Source organism: Chlorocebus sabaeus, chromosome 6, assembly GCF_047675955.1.
Source record: "Chlorocebus sabaeus isolate Y175 chromosome 6, mChlSab1.0.hap1, whole genome shotgun sequence".
Lineage (NCBI taxonomy): Eukaryota > Metazoa > Chordata > Mammalia > Primates > Cercopithecidae > Chlorocebus > Chlorocebus sabaeus.
This window is the reverse complement of record NC_132909.1, coordinates 42,044,861-42,065,039: the sequence shown is the minus strand read 5'-3', so window position 1 is coordinate 42,065,039 and position 20,179 is coordinate 42,044,861. Positions and strand designations below refer to the sequence as shown.

General features: G+C 37.4%; 2 protein-coding genes across 2 annotated transcripts in view; one reads left to right on the top strand and one right to left on the bottom strand.

Moving 5' to 3' along the window:
* Positions 1-3,007: 3,007 nt before the first annotated feature.
* On the bottom strand, positions 3,008-16,137 carry LOC103234274 (uncharacterized). The gene is given in 5 exon segments (XM_073015752.1): positions 3,008-3,031; positions 3,034-3,062; positions 3,065-3,566; positions 3,568-4,730; positions 16,095-16,137. Coding segments are annotated over 5 exon segments (1,761 nt in total).
* Positions 16,138-16,686: 549 nt separating this feature from the next.
* Positions 16,687-20,179, top strand: part of LOC103234271 (uncharacterized) — a 28,376-nt gene continuing 24,883 nt past the window's right edge. Inside the window, 2 exon segments of the mRNA XM_007995978.3 lie at positions 16,687-16,974; positions 18,314-18,406. Of these exon segments, the coding sequence (XP_007994169.3) occupies positions 16,972-16,974; positions 18,314-18,406 (96 nt within the window). The 5' untranslated portion in view covers positions 16,687-16,971.

The window sequence follows — 20,179 nt, the reverse complement described above, 5'->3', positions numbered from 1 at the left end:
TGATATGTGGGAGATAAGCTATGAGGACACAAAAGCATAAGAATTATACAATGAACTTTGGGGACTTTGGGGAAAGAGTGGCGGGGGGAGATAAAAGACAACTTATATGGTGGAGTGTATCCTGCTCAGATGATAGTTGCACCAGGATCTCACAGGTCACCACTTAAGAACTTATTCATCTAACCAAATACTACATGTACCCCAATAACTTAAGGAACAGCAAAATTAAAAATATATATATTCTTATAATTACAGACCAGCTCACATAATACTTCTAAAACTATTACACAGGTCAGGCATAGTGGCTCATGCCTGTAATCCCAGGACTTTCAGAGGCCAAGGTGGGCGGATCACCTAAGGTCAGGAGTTGAAGACCAGCCTGACCAACATGGTGAAACCTCATCTCTACTAAAAATACAAAAATTAGCTGGGCATGGTGGCGGGCACCTGTAATCCCAGCTACTTGGGAGGCTGAAGCAGGAGAATTGCTTGAACGTAAAAGGCAGAGATTACAGTGAGCCAAGATCGCACCATTGAACTTCAGCCTTGGTGACAGAGCAAGACTCTGTCTCAAAAATAAATAGATAAACAAACAAACAAGCAAACAAGTAACAAAAAAAAAAAAGCAAAGTTGTGGGTCTAGCATGAGTACCAGTCAAGTTAAAACATAGAATTTGCATGGGGAGATTCTGAATCATAAGCCCAAAGACTGTACAGTAATAAATTCAACACAAAGCAAATAGCATGAATTTGGTTTCAGCATTTTTGAAAATTTTTGTTTTCTAGTAAATTAGACACCTTATTAAAATAATTTATTTTGTTCCGCGGCCGGGCGCGGTGGCTCAAGCCTGTAATCCCAGCACTTTGGGAGGCCGAGACGGGCGGATCACGAGGTCAGGAGATCGAGACCATCCTGGCTAACACGGTGAAACCCCATCTCTACTAAAAAATACAAAAAACTAGCCGGGCGAGGTGGCGGGCGCCTGTAGTCCCAACTACTCGGGAGGCTGAGGCTTTTTGCTGCTAAAAACTTTCAAACCTGTACTCACACAAACATACTTACTCCATAATTTATTTACACCTAAGGTTTATCTTTAACAGACGTATATATATTTAATTTTATGTAAATCAATTCTAAGAGTCCATATGTCCTTGCGGGCAGAGGCCACATGTTCAAAGAAAAATATATTAAAATTTTTAAAAATATTTATTCAGAACTCAGAAATGTATGGATTTTACATGTTTGTATATAATTTTTTATTATGACCATAAAAATGACCCTGTAGTCAATAACAATTGTAAATTTAAAAATAACTAAAACAGTAGAATTGAATTGCTTGTAGTAAAAAGAATAAATGCTAGAGGTAATGGATATCTCATTTCCTCTAATGTGATTATTATATAGAGTATGCCTGCATCAAAATATACCATAAATGGCATACATATATACACATACTATGTATCCACAAAAATTAAGAAAAATAAATTTAAATCTGAAAATAAGAATAAAAATTTAACCTATAGGAACAATATTCTTTAACTTATTGGCAATTTAAAGTCACTGGCAAAAAAGATTGCTAGAGATGACAGTCCATTATCTTACAAAACAGTGTATTGTTATCATCTTTTACCTACACCCTTGAGTAAGGTGGAATAGGTTAATGTTAGTGGCATAAGAACACTTCACTGAATTCACAATAGTATTTAACACATTAAAAATGTTGAATTGAAAAGCTAAGTTCACACATAATTTGTAATTTAAAAATATACTGCATATTACTCCATAGAAGTACAATTAATAAAATAACATATAACTTAATTTTAACTAAAATTAAGAATGTTTTTCATTCATAATGAACACCTACCTCATGCATCACTCAATATTATAAGTTAACCACAAAGAGCCTCTCTACTTAAATTTTCATCATGCATCTTACATTTTAATGTCCTTATCTTTTCATAGAAAAGATCATAAATAATGCCTAATAAAAAAGAATCTCATATATTTTATGCAGCAACAATTAGTCACATGCTTTCACATGTGAATACACTAGGAATGATGAAACAGCATGAAGTAATTTAAGAGTTTAACACATTATTCACTTTTTAAAAAATCTGTATTTTTATAAAAGTACTTTGAATGTAAAGTTATATACAAATAATGTTTACACAAATTTTAGTTTGTATTATTTTCTACACTCAGCACTCTGATTTAGTGTAATGTCTAATGTTTGAGCACCCTAGATATTTCTACTGTGAATTGTTCCCTGATATACAGAGAGACTTAATTTTGGATTGAGTATCTTTCATATTTAATGCATCTACAAAAATATATTTTAGATGAACACCTCAGTGGTTTATAATTTGTAGTTTTTGAAAAAATGTTTTTCCAAATTCATTACACTTGCAGGGTTTTCTTCAATATAAACTCCCTGATGTTCAACACAATTTTAACAACTGCCTGAGGGTTTTACTCTAGTACAAAATGTGTACAATAAGATCTGTGATGCAAGTAAAGATATTACAATCCTCTTCATATTTGTATTGCTTTTTCAAAATAAATACTCTTATATACTTTAAAAACATATTTTCTGATCTTCTGAGAGTAGATTTTAATGCTTTTATTTAGTATGAACTCTATGATTTTGAGTAAGATGTGGGCAGGCATTAATGGCTTTTTTACTTTGCCTATATTTGTACATTTGTTCTCAAGTATAAATGCTTTCCTGTGCAATAAGGTGTGAGCATTGGTTCGAAGCCTGGCCACATTGTTCACACTGGTAGTTCTCCAGTATGAATTATCTTACCTACGATCAAGTGTGACAATCATTTAAAGGCTTTGTCACATTTTTCACATTTCTAGGATTTTTCAGCAGAATGATTTTCTTTCAAGTTTGAGGTATTGTCAAAAGCATCAGTACCTCTCTCAGGTTTGTAGTTTCTCTCCAGTATGAATAATCTTATATCTACTAAGAATTGAGGACTTTTATAGGCTTTGGCACATTATTCATACTTGTAATATTTCTCTCCAATATGAGTTATCCTATCTGTGGTGAGGTAGGGTTAACAGCTTTGCCACATTTTCCCCATTTATAGGGTTGCTCTCCAGTATGAATTCTCTTATGTTTAGTTAGGGTTGAGGACCAGAAAAAGGCTTTGCCACATTCTTCACATTTGTAGGATTTTACTCCAGTATGAATTACCTTATGTTTAGTAAAAGTTGAAGACCGGCTAAAAGATTTGCCACATTCTTCACATTTGTAGGGTTTCTCTCCAGTATGAATTCTCTTATGGTTAGTAAGGATTGAAGACTGCTTAAAGGCTTTGCCACATTTCTCACATTGGTAGGGTTTCTCTTCAGTATGAATTATCTTATAATTAGTAAGAGTCGAGGACCAGTTAAAGGCTTTGCCACATTCTTCACATTTGTAGGGTTTCTCTCCAGTATGAATTATCTTATGCGTAGTAAGGGTTGAGGATTGGCTAAAAGCTTTGCCACATTCTTCACATTTGTAGGGTTTCTCTCCAGTGTGCATCCTCTTATGTCTAGTTAGGGTTGAGGACCATAATAAATGTCTTGCCACATTCTTCACATTTGTAGGGTTTCTCCCTAGTATGAATTCTCTTATGTTTAGTAAGGGTTGAGGACCAGATAAAAGCTTTGCCACATTCTTCACACTTGTAAGGTTTCTCTCCAGTATGAATTATCTTATGTGTAGTAAGATTTGAAGATCGATTAAAACCTTTGCCACATTCTTCACATTTGTAGAGTTTCTCTCCAACATGAATTATTTTATGTGTAGTAAGAGTTGAGAGTTGCTTAAAAGCTTTGCCACATTCTAAACATTTGTAGCGTTTCTCTCCTGTATGAATTATCTTATGTGTAGCAAGGGTTGAGGATTGGCTAAAAGCTTTGCCACATTCTTCACATTTGTAGGGTTTCTCTCCAGTGTGCATCCTCTTATGTCTAGTTAGGGTTGAGGACCATATAAATGCTTTGCCACATTCTTCACAGCTGTAGGGTTTCTTTCTAGTATGAATTCTCTTATGTTCAGTAAGGGTTGAGGACCAGATAAATGTTTTGCCACATTCTTCACACTTGTAAGTTTTCTCTCCAGTATGAATTATCTTTTGTGTAGTAAGATTTGAGGGTTGATTAAAAGCTTCACCACATTCTTCACATTTGTAGAGTTTCTCTCCAGCATGAATTATTTCATGTGTAGTAAGGGTTGAGAGTTGCTTAGAAGCTTTGCCATACTCTTCACATTTGTAGAGTTTCTCTTCAGTATAAATTTTCCTATGATTAGTAAGGGTTGAGGACCAATTAAAGGTTTTTCCACATTCTTTACATTTGTAGGACATCTCTCTATGATAAATGCTTTTGTGTTGGGTTTTATGTGAAAGCATGCAAAATGGTTTGACACATTTTTTACCTTTGGAAGATTTCTTTTCAGTATGTCTTATCTTATGTCTGTTTGAATTTAAAAATTTAAATAAGACTTTCAAATATTTATCACTTTGAAATACTTTGCTCTGGGCAGTTGTGAAACACTGGTTATGTCCATTATAACCTTCTTTGTTCACCTTACACTCATCCACACTTTTATAGCCTTTTCTTAACTGTAAATTCTCAGGTCCATATTTTTCATATCTTCTCAGTATTACTTTTTGAAAAGAATCAACCATGCCCTGCTCTGGCCAAAGGTCTTGAGCAAAACGAGGACATATACCTGAATAAATAAATAAATAAATAAATAAATAAATAAATAAATTACTTCATTTACTAGACTCAGATGAATACAGTTTTAAAATCTTACCTATAAAATTATTCAAACTACATAAACAAGATGGCACTGCAAAATACCACAGGCCCTAATTCTTTCATAGACATAAATGTAACAAAAACATACAGATCAAAACACATCTGTGGAAAAGTTATAAATGAGTCAAGTGTGTGCAGTGTCCCACATGAGCACAATGCAAAAGAAACGTGGAAGAAAAAGAAAAGTCTGTTAAATTTACTCAACACATCTTTTCCTGGTTCCCACTATAACATAGTGCCTTTACAACTAAATTGCCAACTCTTGGTTTCTGTTTTAAAAGAAAGGTAAAATACTGGCACATTCATTGTCATTTCTGGCTTTTAGTGGTTTTTCCTGACACTAGTTTCTGTCTCTCACGACATAAAGTACTGAAAGAAATGGTGGTATATTTTGGAATGAGAGTTTGAGTCTGCTGAGACCAAAGAAAAATGTTACATACAGCAGCAGACAGACTGCAGTGCCACAGAAATGGAACAGGTGTAGCAAGTGATGACTGACTCTACAAAGTAACATGAGTAAACTCTCTTAACTAAAGAATAAACACAAAGTTTCAGACAACACATATCCTAAGAACATGTTTAAGGAACTCTCATAATCAACAGCCAAGAAAATTGTTTTCAGAATATGCCAGGACAAAGCTACATTATAAAGATTTTGACAGGAAGCTTTTTTTAATGTCCAAATCTCAATCAAAGAATATAATATATATAAAATAGGACAATACAATACCACCAAAAATATCATAAAATTTTCTGAAACCATAAAAAAGATGTATACATTAATTTTAATATTTGGTAATAAACTGATTAAAATAGGAACAGAGACAACTATGGAAAATTAGAAAAATGAAGATGAGAATAAAAAATATTTAAGATATCAAAAAACAGAAATTGTGGAGATAAAATATACACCAAAAAAAACTGACAGATCCTAAAAGTAAAAAAAAAAAAAAAAAAAAAAAGATGTAAAAATAAAAAAGCTCAACAAACTAGAATAACAAAAAGATATTTATTACAAACACATACATAAGCACAATTTCAAAAGTCACAGACAAAAAGATTATCTTTGAAGCTGCAAGATAAAACTGATGTTTCAGGTCAGGCACGGTGGCTCACACCTGTAATCCAGGCACTTTGGGAGGCTGAGGTGGGCTGATCACCTGAGGTCAGGAGTTTGAGACCAACCTGACCAACATGGTGAAACCCCATCTCTACTAAAAATACAAAAATTAGCCAGGCGTGGTGGTGCATGCCTGTAATCCCAGCTACTCAGGAAGCTGAGGCTGGAGAACCACTTGAACCCGGTAAGTGGAGACTGCAGTGAGCTCACGTCGCACCACTACACTCCAGCCTGGCTGAGGGATACAGTGAGACTCTGTCTCCACAAAAAAAAAAAAAAAAAAAAAAAGAAAAAAGAAAAGAAAAGAAGTGATGTGCCATTTACAAACATACTCTCATGAGATAATCAGTGAACTGTTAACAAAAATTTTGCAGGCCATAAAGGAACTGTGTGATGTAGTCATGAAAAAAATTGTGAAAAAAAAATAGCTTCAATTAATTGAGAATAATACCATCAGTGAATCTGTCCTGCCAAATAAAAAAAGTAAACACCTTCCAAAGTAACCAAATTCTAAAAAAGTATATTGGAAGTGCATATGCCTTACAGATAAAAGGTGTTGAAAACAGTTCATTCTACTGAAAATAACATGATTTAAAAAAAAAAAAAAAACCAGAATAATATAAAAATACATGATTTTCTGGGAAAAAATATGCAAATACACAAAAGTAGAATTTCTTAGCATTACCCTAGTGGTGCAGAAAACATTTTTAATTATTCTCTGAAATTTTAAGGATAAAAGCATAGAAATCATCATAAATATTCATTAATGAATATACAATATAAAAAGATACCATTAACAACATCAATGACAAATTTGAGGGAAAGTGTAATAAGAACAAATTTTTGTATACAACTTAAGTTTATTTACCAGATTAAAATATGTTGTTGTATCTTTTAAAGGTTATATGTAATACCCCAAGGTACCACAAAAATATTTGTATAAATACACAAAACAAAATAAGTGAAAGCCTATCAATATAAATATCAAAAAGACACAAAGAAAGATGGAAAGAGAATAAAAAACAAAGATGCAAGAATCAAATAAAATACTTAATGAAGTAACAATCTTTCTATTTCAGAAAATTATTTAAATATATATAAAATTAACTTTTAAATTGAGACATACTTTCAATAAATAGTTTTATTAAAATATTTTAAAGACCGAGATTCATCTTGCCTTTCTACAAGAGTCAGTTGAAATCTAATGATAAAAAAAGACTGGAAGAGGTAGGAAGAAAGTAGACATTCCATGAAAATATTAATCAAATGAGAGCAGAAACAGTCAAAATAATCTTACACAAGCTACATCTTAAGTGAAAAATTATAATATTTTATAAAATGTACTTGAAATGGAAACTCCAAAGAAACAAAGAAGGACATCAAAAATTAATAGATTTATTCACTGGGAACCTATGAAAAATTTGTGTGTGTGTGTGTGTGTGTGCATGTGTGTGTGTCTCACATTAGGGTTCCAAATATATAGAGCAAATATTGACAGAACGGAAGAAACACACAGAATGCAATATAATTATAGCAAGATATTTTAATGCCACACTTACTATAATAAAAATAAAATAGGAAAGAATGTTAATAAGCGAACAGACGACTTAAAGGCAGTATAAAACAATTATTCCAGAGTTATGGAGAACACTCCTCAACAACATCAGAATACACACCCTTCTCAATAGCTCATACATTTTCCTTGATAAACCACATCTTAAGCCAAAAAGGAAGTCTTACCAAATTTTTTAAAAGTAAACTTCTATGAACTACTTTCTATGAGTAAAATGGAGTATGAGTATTCAACAATAAGAGAGAAAAACTGAAAAATTTACAAATATATAGAAATTAAACAACACACCCTTGAGTGTGCTTTTATACAAAGGTTGAAATAGTTAATATTGCGAAAAGGTCCATCCTGCTCAATGCAATCCACAGACTTAACGCAATGTTTTTCAAATTTCTCACTGCATTTTTGAAGAAACAGGAACAGCAACCCCAAAAGTATACAGAATCGCAAGAGACAATAAAGTACCCAACAATCTTCAAAAAATAAAAGGAACAATGCTGCAGGCATTAAAGTTCTTGATTAAAACACACTACAAAGCTACAGAATTAAAACAATTTGGTATAAGTATAAAGGTGAAAAAGTAGACTAATAAAATAGAATGCAGCACATATATAAACGTTCACATACATGGTCATATAAGGAGTCATTTTCATACTCATAATTATTGCAGCATTGTTACTGCAAGCCAATAGGTAAAAGCAATGCAAATTTCTTTCGCCAAATCATTCAGTAGACATAATTTGAAATATAAAGATTCTGAAATATTACTCAGTCTTCAAAAAGCAGGAAATATTGTACCAAGTGTAAAGATAAATGTTGATGGCATTATGCAAAATGAAATGAGCCAGCCACAAAAAGACAGATTGTATAAGATACACGAAGGAGTTACACTCTTAGAAACAAAGAACAGAGTGATGTTCACAAAGTGCCATAAAACAGAAAAAATTGGGGCCAGGCGTGTTGGCTCACACCTGTAATCCGAGCACTTTGAGAGACCCAAGTGGGCGGATCACCTAAAGTCAGAAGTTTAAAATGAGCCTGGCCAACACGGTGAAACCCCATCTCTAATAAAAATACAAAAATTAGCCAGGCATGATGGTGGGCACCTGTAATCTGAGCTACTCAGGAGGCTGAGGAGCGAGAATCACTTGAACCTGGGAGGTGGAGGTTGCAGCAAGCTGAGATGGCGCCACTGCACTTCAGCCTGGGTGACAGAGCAAGACTCCACCTCAAAAAAGAAAAAAAAAAGAAAGAAACAATTGGTAATCAGTATGTATTAAGATTTAGCTTTGCAAGATAAAAACATTTTAGCAATGTGTTGCATGGCAATGTCAAGATAATTAATATGACTAAACTGAGTATTTTAAAATATTTTGTGCTAAATTTTGTTATTTTTTTGACAAGTAAACAATAATACCCAAAAGAGATACAGAGTTATGATAGTTATAAATTATATTCAAATTCAAGTGTTTCTCCCAACAAAAATCATATAGATTCATAAATAGGATATTGAAATTACAAGAATTTTATGAGTACTCATCTACACAAGATTAGAAAACCATTCACAACAAACCTAAACGACAAATATACAAGTAATTAAAACAACAACAACAAGGGTAGCCAGGTGCGGTGGCTCATGCCTGTAATCACTTTGGGAGGCTGAAAAGGGAGGATCAAGAGGTCAAGAGTTTGAGACCAGTCTGGCCAACGTGGTAAACTGTCTCTACTAAAAATACAAAAATTAGCCAGGCGTGGTGGTGGGCACCCGTAATCCCAGCTACTCGGGAGGCTGAGGCAGGAAAATCACTTGAACCTGGAAGGCAGAGGTTGCAGTAAGCCGAGATCATGCCACTGCACTCCAGCCTGGTCAACAAGAGCAAAACTCTGTCTCGGAAAAAAACAAAAAACAAAACAACAACAACAACAAAAAACACGGATAACATTTACACAGGCAAACAAACATAGAAATAATTCCACTGGAAAAAGACATATGGCTGATTCCTATTTGATTTTTCTCCACATTGTCTTAAATTGTACAAAGTTAAATATTGTCATGCACAATTATGATACATACTACAAAATCAAAACACAAATAACAGATGTGTGGTGGCATACGCTAGAATATATAACACAAAAATATAAAATTGCAAAACAAAATTAAAACATGGAATGTAAAACTCAATTAGGTACCATCAAGTAGATCAATATATTCATTAAGGGAATCTTAGAAGAAGAATATGGGAAAAAAATAATACAGTGGTTACTTGAAGATAAAGGGTGAGAACTTCCCAAATTTTGATGTAATAAAAGAAAAAAATTGTAGCCAAGAATATTTGATTTAAATTTATTTCCCTTTAAGAATAAGATGAAAATTTAAAATTTCCAAAATAAAAAGTGAGGGAGGTCATCACCACTAGCACAGTCCTACAAAAAAATGCTACATGGTGGCCAGACACTGTGGCTTATACCTGTAATTCTACAGTTCTAGGAGGCCAAAGCTGTCACAACACTAAAGACCAGGAGATTCAGATCAGCCTGAGTAATACAGCAGAGACTCTGCATGCCGGGCGCGGTGGCTCAAGCCTGTAACCCCAGCACTTTGGGAGGCCGAGGCGGGAGGATCACAAGGTCAGGAGATCAAGACCATCCTGGCGAACACAGTGAAACCCCGTTTCTACTAAAAATACAAAAAATTAGCCAGGTGTGGTGGTGGGCGCCTGTAGTCCCAGCTACTCCAGAGGCTGAGGCAGGAGAATGGTGTGAACCCGGGAGGCGGAGGTTGCAGTGAGCCGAGATCTCGCCACTGCACTCCAGCCTGGGTGACAGAGTCAGACTTTGCCTCAAAAAAAAAAAAAAGAAAAAAGAAAAAAGAAATGGGCCGGGCGCGGTGGCTCACACCTGTAATCCCAGCACTTTGGGAGGCCGAGGCAGGTGGATCACAAGGTCAGGAGATCGAGACCATCCTGGCTAACATGGTGAAACCCTGTTTCTACTAAAAATACAAAATAAAAACAAAAGTAGCTGGGCGTAGTGGGGGGCGCCTGTAGTCCCAGCTACTCGGGAGGCAGGAGAATGGCGTGAACCCAGGAGGCGGAGCTTGCAGTGAGCGGAGAATGTGCCACTGCACTCCAGCCTGGGCAACAGAGGGAGACTCTGTCTCAACAACAACAACAACAACAAAAAAGAAGGTAAAATGAGTCAATTTTGTTTAAAAATAAAATAATACTGGACAGCATCATAAAACCATACATAAAAATAAAGCTCTATTAAATGTAAACATACAAATGTATAAATCTTTACTATCATAATGATGACGCATAAAACCCTTAAGAGCTCTTCTGTAGAATATTTAAAACAATAAAAATCTGCGTAAATGTTAATACACAAAATAAATCTTAATATTAATAAACTGAAAAATATAGAGGTATAATTTTTATATTCAATTGAAGTTGTCATGAGATTAAAATAGATTGTTTTAATTTTTAGATGTTTTACGTGAACTCCATTTTTAACATGATACGGTTTAGCTGTGTCCCAACCCAAGACTTATCTTTAATTCCCATATGTTGTGGGAGGGACGTGGTAGCAGGTAATTGAATCATGGGGGCAGATCTTTTCTGTGCTGTTCTCATGACAGTGAATAAGTCTCATGAAGTCTGAAGGCTTTATAAGGCAGTTTTCCTGCACAAGCTCTCTTTCTTTTGTCTGCCACCATGTGGGGCATGCCTTTCACTTTCCACCATGATTGTGATGACTCCTCAGTCACACGAAACTGTAAGACCAATAAACCTCTTTCTTTTGTAAATTGCCCAGTCTGAGGTATGTCTTTATCAGCAGCATGAAAACAGACTAATACACAAGATGATTATGAAGATAATATTTCTCGAAACTATGCAAAACAAAATTTAAAAAATAATTCAAGCTTGTCACTACACAATTAAAAGGCAATAAAACAGTAAATAAGGAAAAACATACCACTCAAACACATAAAACAATAGCAATAAAACTACTAATTTCATTTTAAGAAATAATTTTAAATATAAATTAATTAAACTACTTAATAAAAAGAAATGTAATATCAGGACTTTGGGAGATTAAGGTGGGCTGATCACTGGATCTCAGAAGTTGGAGACCAGTCTCAGCAATGTGGCGAAACCCTGTCTCAACCAAATACAAAAAAACTGGCAGGGCATGATGCTACATACTTATAACCCAGCTACCTGAGAGGCTGAAATCAGAGAATTTTCTGAGTTTGGGAGATTGAGGCTGCAGTGAGCCATGATCACAACACTGCAAACCAGCCTGGTTGAGAGAGTGCAACCCTATCTCAAGAACAAACGAATAAGGCTGGGCGTCATGGCTGATGCCTGTACTCCCAGCACTTTGGGAGGCTGAGGCAGGTAGATCACCTGAGGAGTTCGAGACCAGCTTGGCCAATATGGTGAAACCCCGTCTCTACTAAAAACAGAAAAATTCACCAGGCATGGTCGCACACACATGTGGTCCCAGCTGCTCGGGAGGCTGAGACAGGAGAATCACTTGAACCTAGGAGGCAGATGTTGCAGTGAGCCGAGATTGTGTCACTGCACTCTAGCCTGGGCAACAGAGTGAGGCTTCGTCTCAAAACAAATATAAAAAATTTAAAAATTTAAAGTTTGATTATTTCCTTAAACGATATGTGGAAAAATCTTTTAATTAGACATAAGAAGATAACGTTTTTTGTTTTTTGAGTCAGAATCTCACTCTGTTGCCCAGGTTGGATGGAGTGCAGTGGCATGGTCTCTCCTCACTCCAACCTCCATCTCCTGGATTTAAGTTATTCTCCTGGCTTAGCCTCCCGAGTAGCTGGGATTACAGGCACCCACCACCATGCCTGGCTAATTTTTTGTATTTTTAGTAGAAACAGGGTTTCACCATATTGGCCAGGCTGGTCTCAAACTCCTGACCTCATGATCCACCTCCCTCAGCCTCCCAAAGCACTAGGATTACAGGTGTGAGGCGCCGCTCCAGGCCGCATAACTTCTTCATCATTTAAAAATATATAGGGAAAACACATGACAATAATCTTGGCGCCACTTTCTTAGTTACAACATTAAATGCATAAGCAACAAAGAAAAAAACAGAAAAATCTACACTACACTTCAAAATTTCTGCACATCTAAGTAAACATTTAATAGAGGAATGGGACCTCATAGAAAATGGGTGAAAATATTTACAAATCACATGTAATAGGAGTCAATATTCAAAAAATATAAACAACTTTTAAAACTAAACAATAAATTTGAATGAATTTATTTAGAAATAGGCAAATAATCGAAATACATTTTCATCAAAAAGTACAAATAAAAAAATTTGAAAGGACACACAAAATTTCTCATTTCTAGAGAAATGCATAAAAATCACAATGAAAAAAAAATTCCCTCACACCCATTTAAATGGCCACTATCAATTTTTTAAAAACACCAAATCTGTTGATGATGCAATAAAACCCTTGGCCAGGCAAGGTGGCTCACGCCTGTAGTCCCAGCACTTCAGGAGGCTGATGCGGGCAGATTTCAAGGTCAGGAGTTCAAGACCAGCCTGACCAACATGGTGAAACCCAATCTCTACTAAAAATACAAAAATTGGCTAGATGTGGTGGCACGTGCCTGTAATCCCAGCTACTCAGGAGGCTGAGGCAGGAGAATTGCTTGAACCTGGGAGGTGGAGGTTGCAGTGAGTCAAGATCGTGCCACTAAACTCCAGCCTGGGTGACAAAGGGAGACTCCGTCTCAAAAAAAAAAAAAAAAAAGAAATCCATGTGAATTTTTGGTAGAAAACTAGGACGCACATATTATTTTATAACGTTATAAATGTACTTCAAATAAAAATAAAACTATTATCAATATGAATCTATATCTAAAATATGCAATAAAAGACCTTGAAGACATGTTTGATACAATGGAATATTATTCAGCCTTAAAAAAAAATCTTGTCACATATAAAGATACACTTTGAGAATATTATGTCCACTGAAATAAACCAGTTACAAAATGATGGATGTTATGATTTTACTTATATGAAATATATAAAATAGTCACACTCATAAAAACAGAAAGTGGAAGGGTGTTTTTCAAGGACTCGAGAGAACATAAAACAAGTAAATGTTATTTAATGGATATTGAGTTTTAGTTTTAGAAGACGTAAAATTTCTAGAAGTCTTTTGCATAACAATGTGAATATAGTTAACATGCCTGAAATATATAGCTTTTTGTTGTTGTTGTTGTTGTTGTTTTTGAAACAGGGTCTCAATCTGTAACCCAAGATTGAATGCAATGGCACAATTATGGCTCACTGCAGCCTCACAATCCCAGGCTCAAGTAATCCTGCCCCTCAATCTCTAAAGTAGCTGGGACTTGGCCGGGCGCGGTGGCTCAAGCCTGTAATCCCAGCACTTTGGGAGGCTGAGACGGGCGGATCACGAGGTCAGGAGATCAAGACCATCCTGGCTAACACAGTGAAACCCCATCTCTACTAAAAAATACAAGAAAACTAGCCAGGCGACGTGGCAGGCGCCTGTAGTCCCAGCTACTCGGGAGGCTGAGGCAGGAGAATGGCGTAAACCCAGGAGGCGGAGCTTGCAGTAAGCTGAGATCCGGCCACTGCATTCCAGCCTGGGTGGCAGAGCGAGACTCCGTCTCAAAAAAAAAAAAAAAGTAGCTGGGACCACAGGTGTACACCACCATGCCTGGCTATTTTTTGGAAAAAAAAAAATGTTTGTGGAGAGGGTGTCTCCATATTTTGCCAAGGTTTGTCTCAAACTTTTAGGTTCAAGCAATCCTCCTGTCCTGGCCTCTCAAAATCCTGGCTTTAAAGATGTGAGCCACCACCATGCCTGGCCCTGACATATATATTTAAGTAGATTTAAGAAGGTAAATTATATGTTAAGTGTTTTTACAACAAATTTTTTTTAAAACTGGAAAAAATACAATATACATCTTTTAAAAAATTACCTTCAAGTCACGAAAGTGTTTTTCTCACACAAAAGAAATACATATTTATCATTAAACACATGGTGAAAATAAGACTATTTCCAAGGCTACTCACTTAGACAAGATAAAACCAACATTGAAAATGAGCTAAGAGGCAGGGCAGCTACTTTAGTAGTGTGATCTATGGAGGTGCATGGGCTTTGGAGTCAGAGTTAATCCTGAGTTTCAGCCTAGCCACTTAGTATCCATGGGTCTTTGGACAAGTTGCTTGATGTGGAAGAGTTCTATGAACCACATATGGAAAAAAAGTAGAATGATACTGATTGCAAAATGGTGGCAATTTTTCATCCCTTCTGTGTCCGTGCCCATTGTCAGGTGCATTTACAGCTGTTTCCATCAAGATCCAGCATCTGTTTTCCAAACCCTAGATCTTGCGAACATTACAGTGGGCTAGTTTGGGGCCCAGGCTCAAATGGTCTTGAATGCTTCTGTTTTTCTTTCAGAATGCTGCCATCTCCATGAATAAAGCCATGTTAGCCAGCTGGAAAATAAGATACAATGGGGAGGAGAAGCAAGGTGCCCCTGTTGATAGTCCCAGAACTAAAATCTCACCCCCAGAAGCACAGCTGGCTAGTCAACAAGCAGCTGATGATACATACCTCAAGGAGCTCAGCTGAGACCGGAATAACGAACCCACTCAGCCTAGCCTGAATGGCTGAACATCTCAATTATGAACTAATAAGTTTTGGATGATTTGTTATGCTAAAACAGCTAATACATGCACCCAGTGCAGATAGGATGCCAGGATTCAATGACAGGTTAATTATTAGTTGCCTTCTAACAGTGGGCACCCTATAGGTACTGATTTTTTCCCTCTGATTTAAAGTTAGATGTCTTGTAAGAGAATGTTGAGTAATGCAGAAATACAGGTAGACATGTATGCATGGGATTGGCGCTTATACCTGCATAGTCCCACACACCACAGGAGAAAACAGATAACTACAGCCTGACCATTAGGACCAAGGCCAATAGCAAAATAAGTTTTACCTTTAATCTATTTTCTTCATATCTAAACATTTTTTTTTTTTTTTTTTGAGACAGAGTCTCGCTTTGTTGCCCAGGCTGGAGTGCAGTGGCCTGATCTCAGCTCACTGCAAGCTCCGCCTCCCGGCTTTATGCCATTCTCCTGCCTCAGCCTCCGGACTAGCTGGGACTATAGGCACCCGCCACCTCACCCGGCTAGTTTTTTGTATTTCTTAGTAGAGATGGGGTTTCACAGTGTTAGCCAGGATGGTCTCGATCTCCTGACCTCGTGATCCGCCCATCTCGGCCTCCCAAAGTGCTGGGATTACAGGCTTGAGCCACCGCGCCCGGCCCATATCTAAACATTTGAGATCAAGAGCGTGGACAGATCTGAAGACATAGAGTTTTATTATCCCCAACATTCTTTGTTCACTGTCTGATCTCTGAAAGAAAATGGGCAACAGGTGGCCATCACTGGTCTCCTTGTGGTTATTTTATTTCTGCTGCCCTCTGCTCTTTCCATGGTCACTATCTCTTCCACCCTCAGAACTGAAGGGAGATGTTGGTAGAGCGAGGCTCTGCCTTCACCTCTGGCAGAAAAGGTTCTCTGGGGCCCTTCATCCCCCGACATCAGAGCTGCACTTCAATGTGGAAGCTTTGGTCATGTGTAGCTCCTGGGTGCCTGGAATGTTCCTGGTCTGAACTGCGATGTGCTAACACAGAGTTAGTTTCAAAAATTTCGTTTCAAATATTTATATACTTTATTAATAATCACATATTTTTTACATATTAAAATGAAATTTTTTTTCATATTTTGGGTTAATTAAATTGTTATAATCAATTCAACCTGTTCCTTTTTTCTTTTAAAAGTTTGGTTACTAGAGAATTTAAAATTTACATGTGGCTCACATTTTATTTCAGAAAATTACCTCCGTTCTAAAATTTCAGCCTGCCTGCTCAAAGACCAGAAGCCGACGTCATAAAATCCGAAATTTTAAAATAATTATTATATTATTTTCATTTGTGAATAGGCATACAGTATTTTATAAATGCATGTGACTTTACACACAAGGTTAAATGCAAATACCATCTGGGGTGGGCCGGGCTCAGCTCAAGGAGGAAGCGCTGCTTGAGAAGGCTGCAGCCAAGACTGTCACTCTTTCTTCACTAAGCCCAGCATCTGATCGCATCTTCTGTCACTCAGGGCCTGAGAGGGTGGGGTTTTAAACGTTATCCAATCAGCGACGCTAGACTGGGAACCGTCCAATCAGGCACGCAGCTGGAGCGGACAGGACGGCTTCCGGGATGTGGCGGGGCCTTTGTCTCTCACTGCAGCCTGAGCTTCAGGTCTTACCTTCATTGCTGTGTGTCCTCTGCTCCTAGAGTCCCGGCCTCTGTGACCCTGTGACCTGCAGGTATTGGGAGACCCACAGCTAAGACACCGGTACCCCCTGAAAGCCCAGAAATGGTGAGAGTGCTGGGTCGGACATCCCGAGAGAAGGGGAAGGGCTGATTGTAACCAGTGGGAAGTGGCTGTGGCGGGACTCAGGCCTCCCTGCAGTCAGCTCCGCAGTCTGCGCCCGGAATTCTCCTTGCCCGGCTCGGCCTCAGTCCCGGCCATAAGATGGCGGCTGCGCTGACAGTCGGTACCGCGGGCGTCCTGTCACTTCCTTGTGCAGTGATTGTGCCCTGGCCTGGAGGCCTCTCTGGGCAGCTCTGCCCCCGCAGCGCCGCGTCTTTCCCAGGTTGTGCAGGGACCACGGGAGGGTCTTTAGGGGACAATTCCGACTTGGGGTGCGGGTTTATGAATGGGAAGAGCTTTGTTCCGTGGGTTCCCAGTTCCTCTTGCCTTCTGTTAAAAATATATGAGAGTCACTACAAAAACATTAAATAATATAATCAAAGAGTGATTCAAAAATTGTGAAGCACCCAGCTTTGGTTTGTAATTTGTGGTTCATGGGCGGGGCTTGAAAAGACTTTTGTAAAAAGCGTGATGAAGAAAACCAAATTCAGTAATTGGTTAGGTAGAGTTACATAGTTTCTTAATTTGTACAATAAAAGTGAAAATTTCCTGATTATGTAATCAGAGGTTAATTGACAGTTTATAGTTGGTTAAGGCTGAATTTTGTTTCTCTCAATGCAGTAATTTACTAAAAAATGCACTTCAGTTAGATTTTTTTTTTAGTAGGAACCCAGAGACTAGAGATACCTCAGTCTAATTGCCTGCCTTTTAATTATTTTCACAGTCCACAGGGAGCTGATTTTCCGCTGCAGTTTTCAGCTGTGTCCCAAGCAGGTTCTTAAGTCTAACCGCCATTCCCCATTTCTCCAGCATCACTGGCTTGCAGTAAGATACTAAATTTCCAGTTCCTCCTGGTGTTTCCAAATGCCAGCTTTTCCTCCCTAATTCACGTTATCGCCTATTTGTCTTTTAGTGTACTTTTCTATACCGTATTTTAATTAATTAATTTTTGACAAAGCATTAAATGACGCTTTTTAAAAGGTTTGTTATCTGTAAATATTTCCCATGAGAAGAAAGCAAAGAATAATCCCCTGACACTGTACTGTAAAAACTCTCTGTGCCTCTTCTCCTTGTGTCTTCTCTAGGCACAGAGATCTTGTCAGAATGTTTTTGGGTCAAGGTTTTCCTTTCGAAACTTTATGGGGTGATGTGTCCTCAGCCACCTTTTAGTTTTTTTCTGGTCATGGATTTCAGTACTGTCTGGGGATAAACCAAGATACCCACTGTGGTTATGTCAGCTAAAGTGCTTAGTGAATATCAGCTTCTGGTTTATTTTCTTCCATAGGAAGACCTGAGGTCTGGAGTGTATCCTCTCAAGGGAGCAAGTGGATGCCCTGCGGCTGAGAGGAATCTTCTGGTGTACTCTTATTTTGAAAAGGTAACCTCTTGAGACGTTAAAATGGTCTACACCCAACCCAGCTTTCCTTTCTTGGGGACACATTGCTGGTCAGCCAATCAGATGCTGGAGCTGAGAGGAAAACCCAGAAATAATTTCTGCCCCCTGGATTGTCTAAGGGGGCAGAAAGATAATGAAATAAATATAGTGGAAGAAAAATAGTATTAAAAAGTGAAAAATTTGTGACAGATAAAATAGTATCCCAAAGGACCAGAAAAAAACAAAACAAACAGAAGAAAAACTTGACTCTAGTGAGATGGTGTAAGAATTTGCAAAGTAAAATACCTCTGGAGCAGTCTCCGAGACATAATGCAGTGTCTCCTGAATGGGTGGTTCATGAGCACATAAGTGAGCAAGAGTGGGTGGAAGAATCTCTCAAGTGATTGAGTGGCCTGACTTGAAACATGAGTCAGACACACATTTGTTTTTTAATCAGCACTGCCACTCCCTGGGTTTGGCACTTTCAAAATATTTGTTTACTTATTTTGACCTCACTTTTTTGCTGTAAATTGCATTATATTAGTAGGGCTTGAAAGGTAGGAAATTTTTTTTTTTTTAAACAGAGTTTCACTCTTGCTGCCCAGGCTGGAGTGCAGTGGCTTGATCTTGGCTCACTGCAACCTCCACCTCCCAGGTTCAAGCAATTCTCCTACCTCATCCTCCTAAGTAGCTGAGATTACAGGCACACACCACCACACCCAGCTAATTTTTTGTATTTTTTTAGTAGAGACGGGGTTTCACCATGTTGGCCAGGCTGGTCTCGAACTCCTGACCTCAGATAATCTGCCTGCCTCAGCCTCCTCAAGTGCTGGGATTACAGGCATGAGCCACTGTGCCTGGCAGGTAGGAAAATATTTACAAAGTGCATAAAAGAGGTGGGTTTAAAAAAAATTAATATCTAATTATATATTCCATTTGTTAAAAATTCTCATTTACCTTTTTCTTTCCCAGAGTGAGTTTTGTACAAGTTTTCTCAGGTGTGTTTTTTTTTTTTATGGCTGGGTGCATTCAAACAGAATTCCAAGGCTTAGCTTTTAGAATGCTAGCTACCAAGGAAAAGAATAGGGGAAAATCTCTATTCTATTTTGGCTGTAGAGAATGAATACATTTCCATGAGATAATGTGGTAGATAATTGGTGAGTTACATAGATTTGTGAAAACATCAGTTCCTCTTTTTGTGGGGTAAATTTGTGACAGTGAATCTCTCTATTCAAATCCTGTTATCTTGATTTCAAAGTTTCATGCTAAATTTTATGAGATGAAACTTGGTATCACCTAGAAGTGTTCCCATATGACTAATTGTTTACTATGTGGTTTTTAATGAAAACAATAAAATAATAGATATGTTGTCTGAAAGGAATAGATACTTTTGCTTTTCTTATTGAGGTACAAAATGTAAGTACCTTAAAATTTCCTTCCCTGTGTTTGAGTAATTTTGCTGGATTTTTCAAACACATAATTTCAAAAACCAAGTGAGTAACTCTAACATGGAAATTAAAGCTTGAGCCCAGTGACTAAGACCTAAGGCTAATATTGAGGCTGCAAAAGGAGGTTATTAAAGACCCACCTATGTGGTGGCTCACGCCTGTAATCCCAGCATTTTGGGAGGCCGAGGTGGGTGGATCACGAGGTCAGGAAATCGAGACCATCCTGGCTAACACAGTGAAACTCCATCTCTACTAAAAATACTAAAAAATCAGCCGGGCTAAGGCAGGTGAATGGCGTGAACCTGGGAGGCGGAGCTAGCAGTGAACC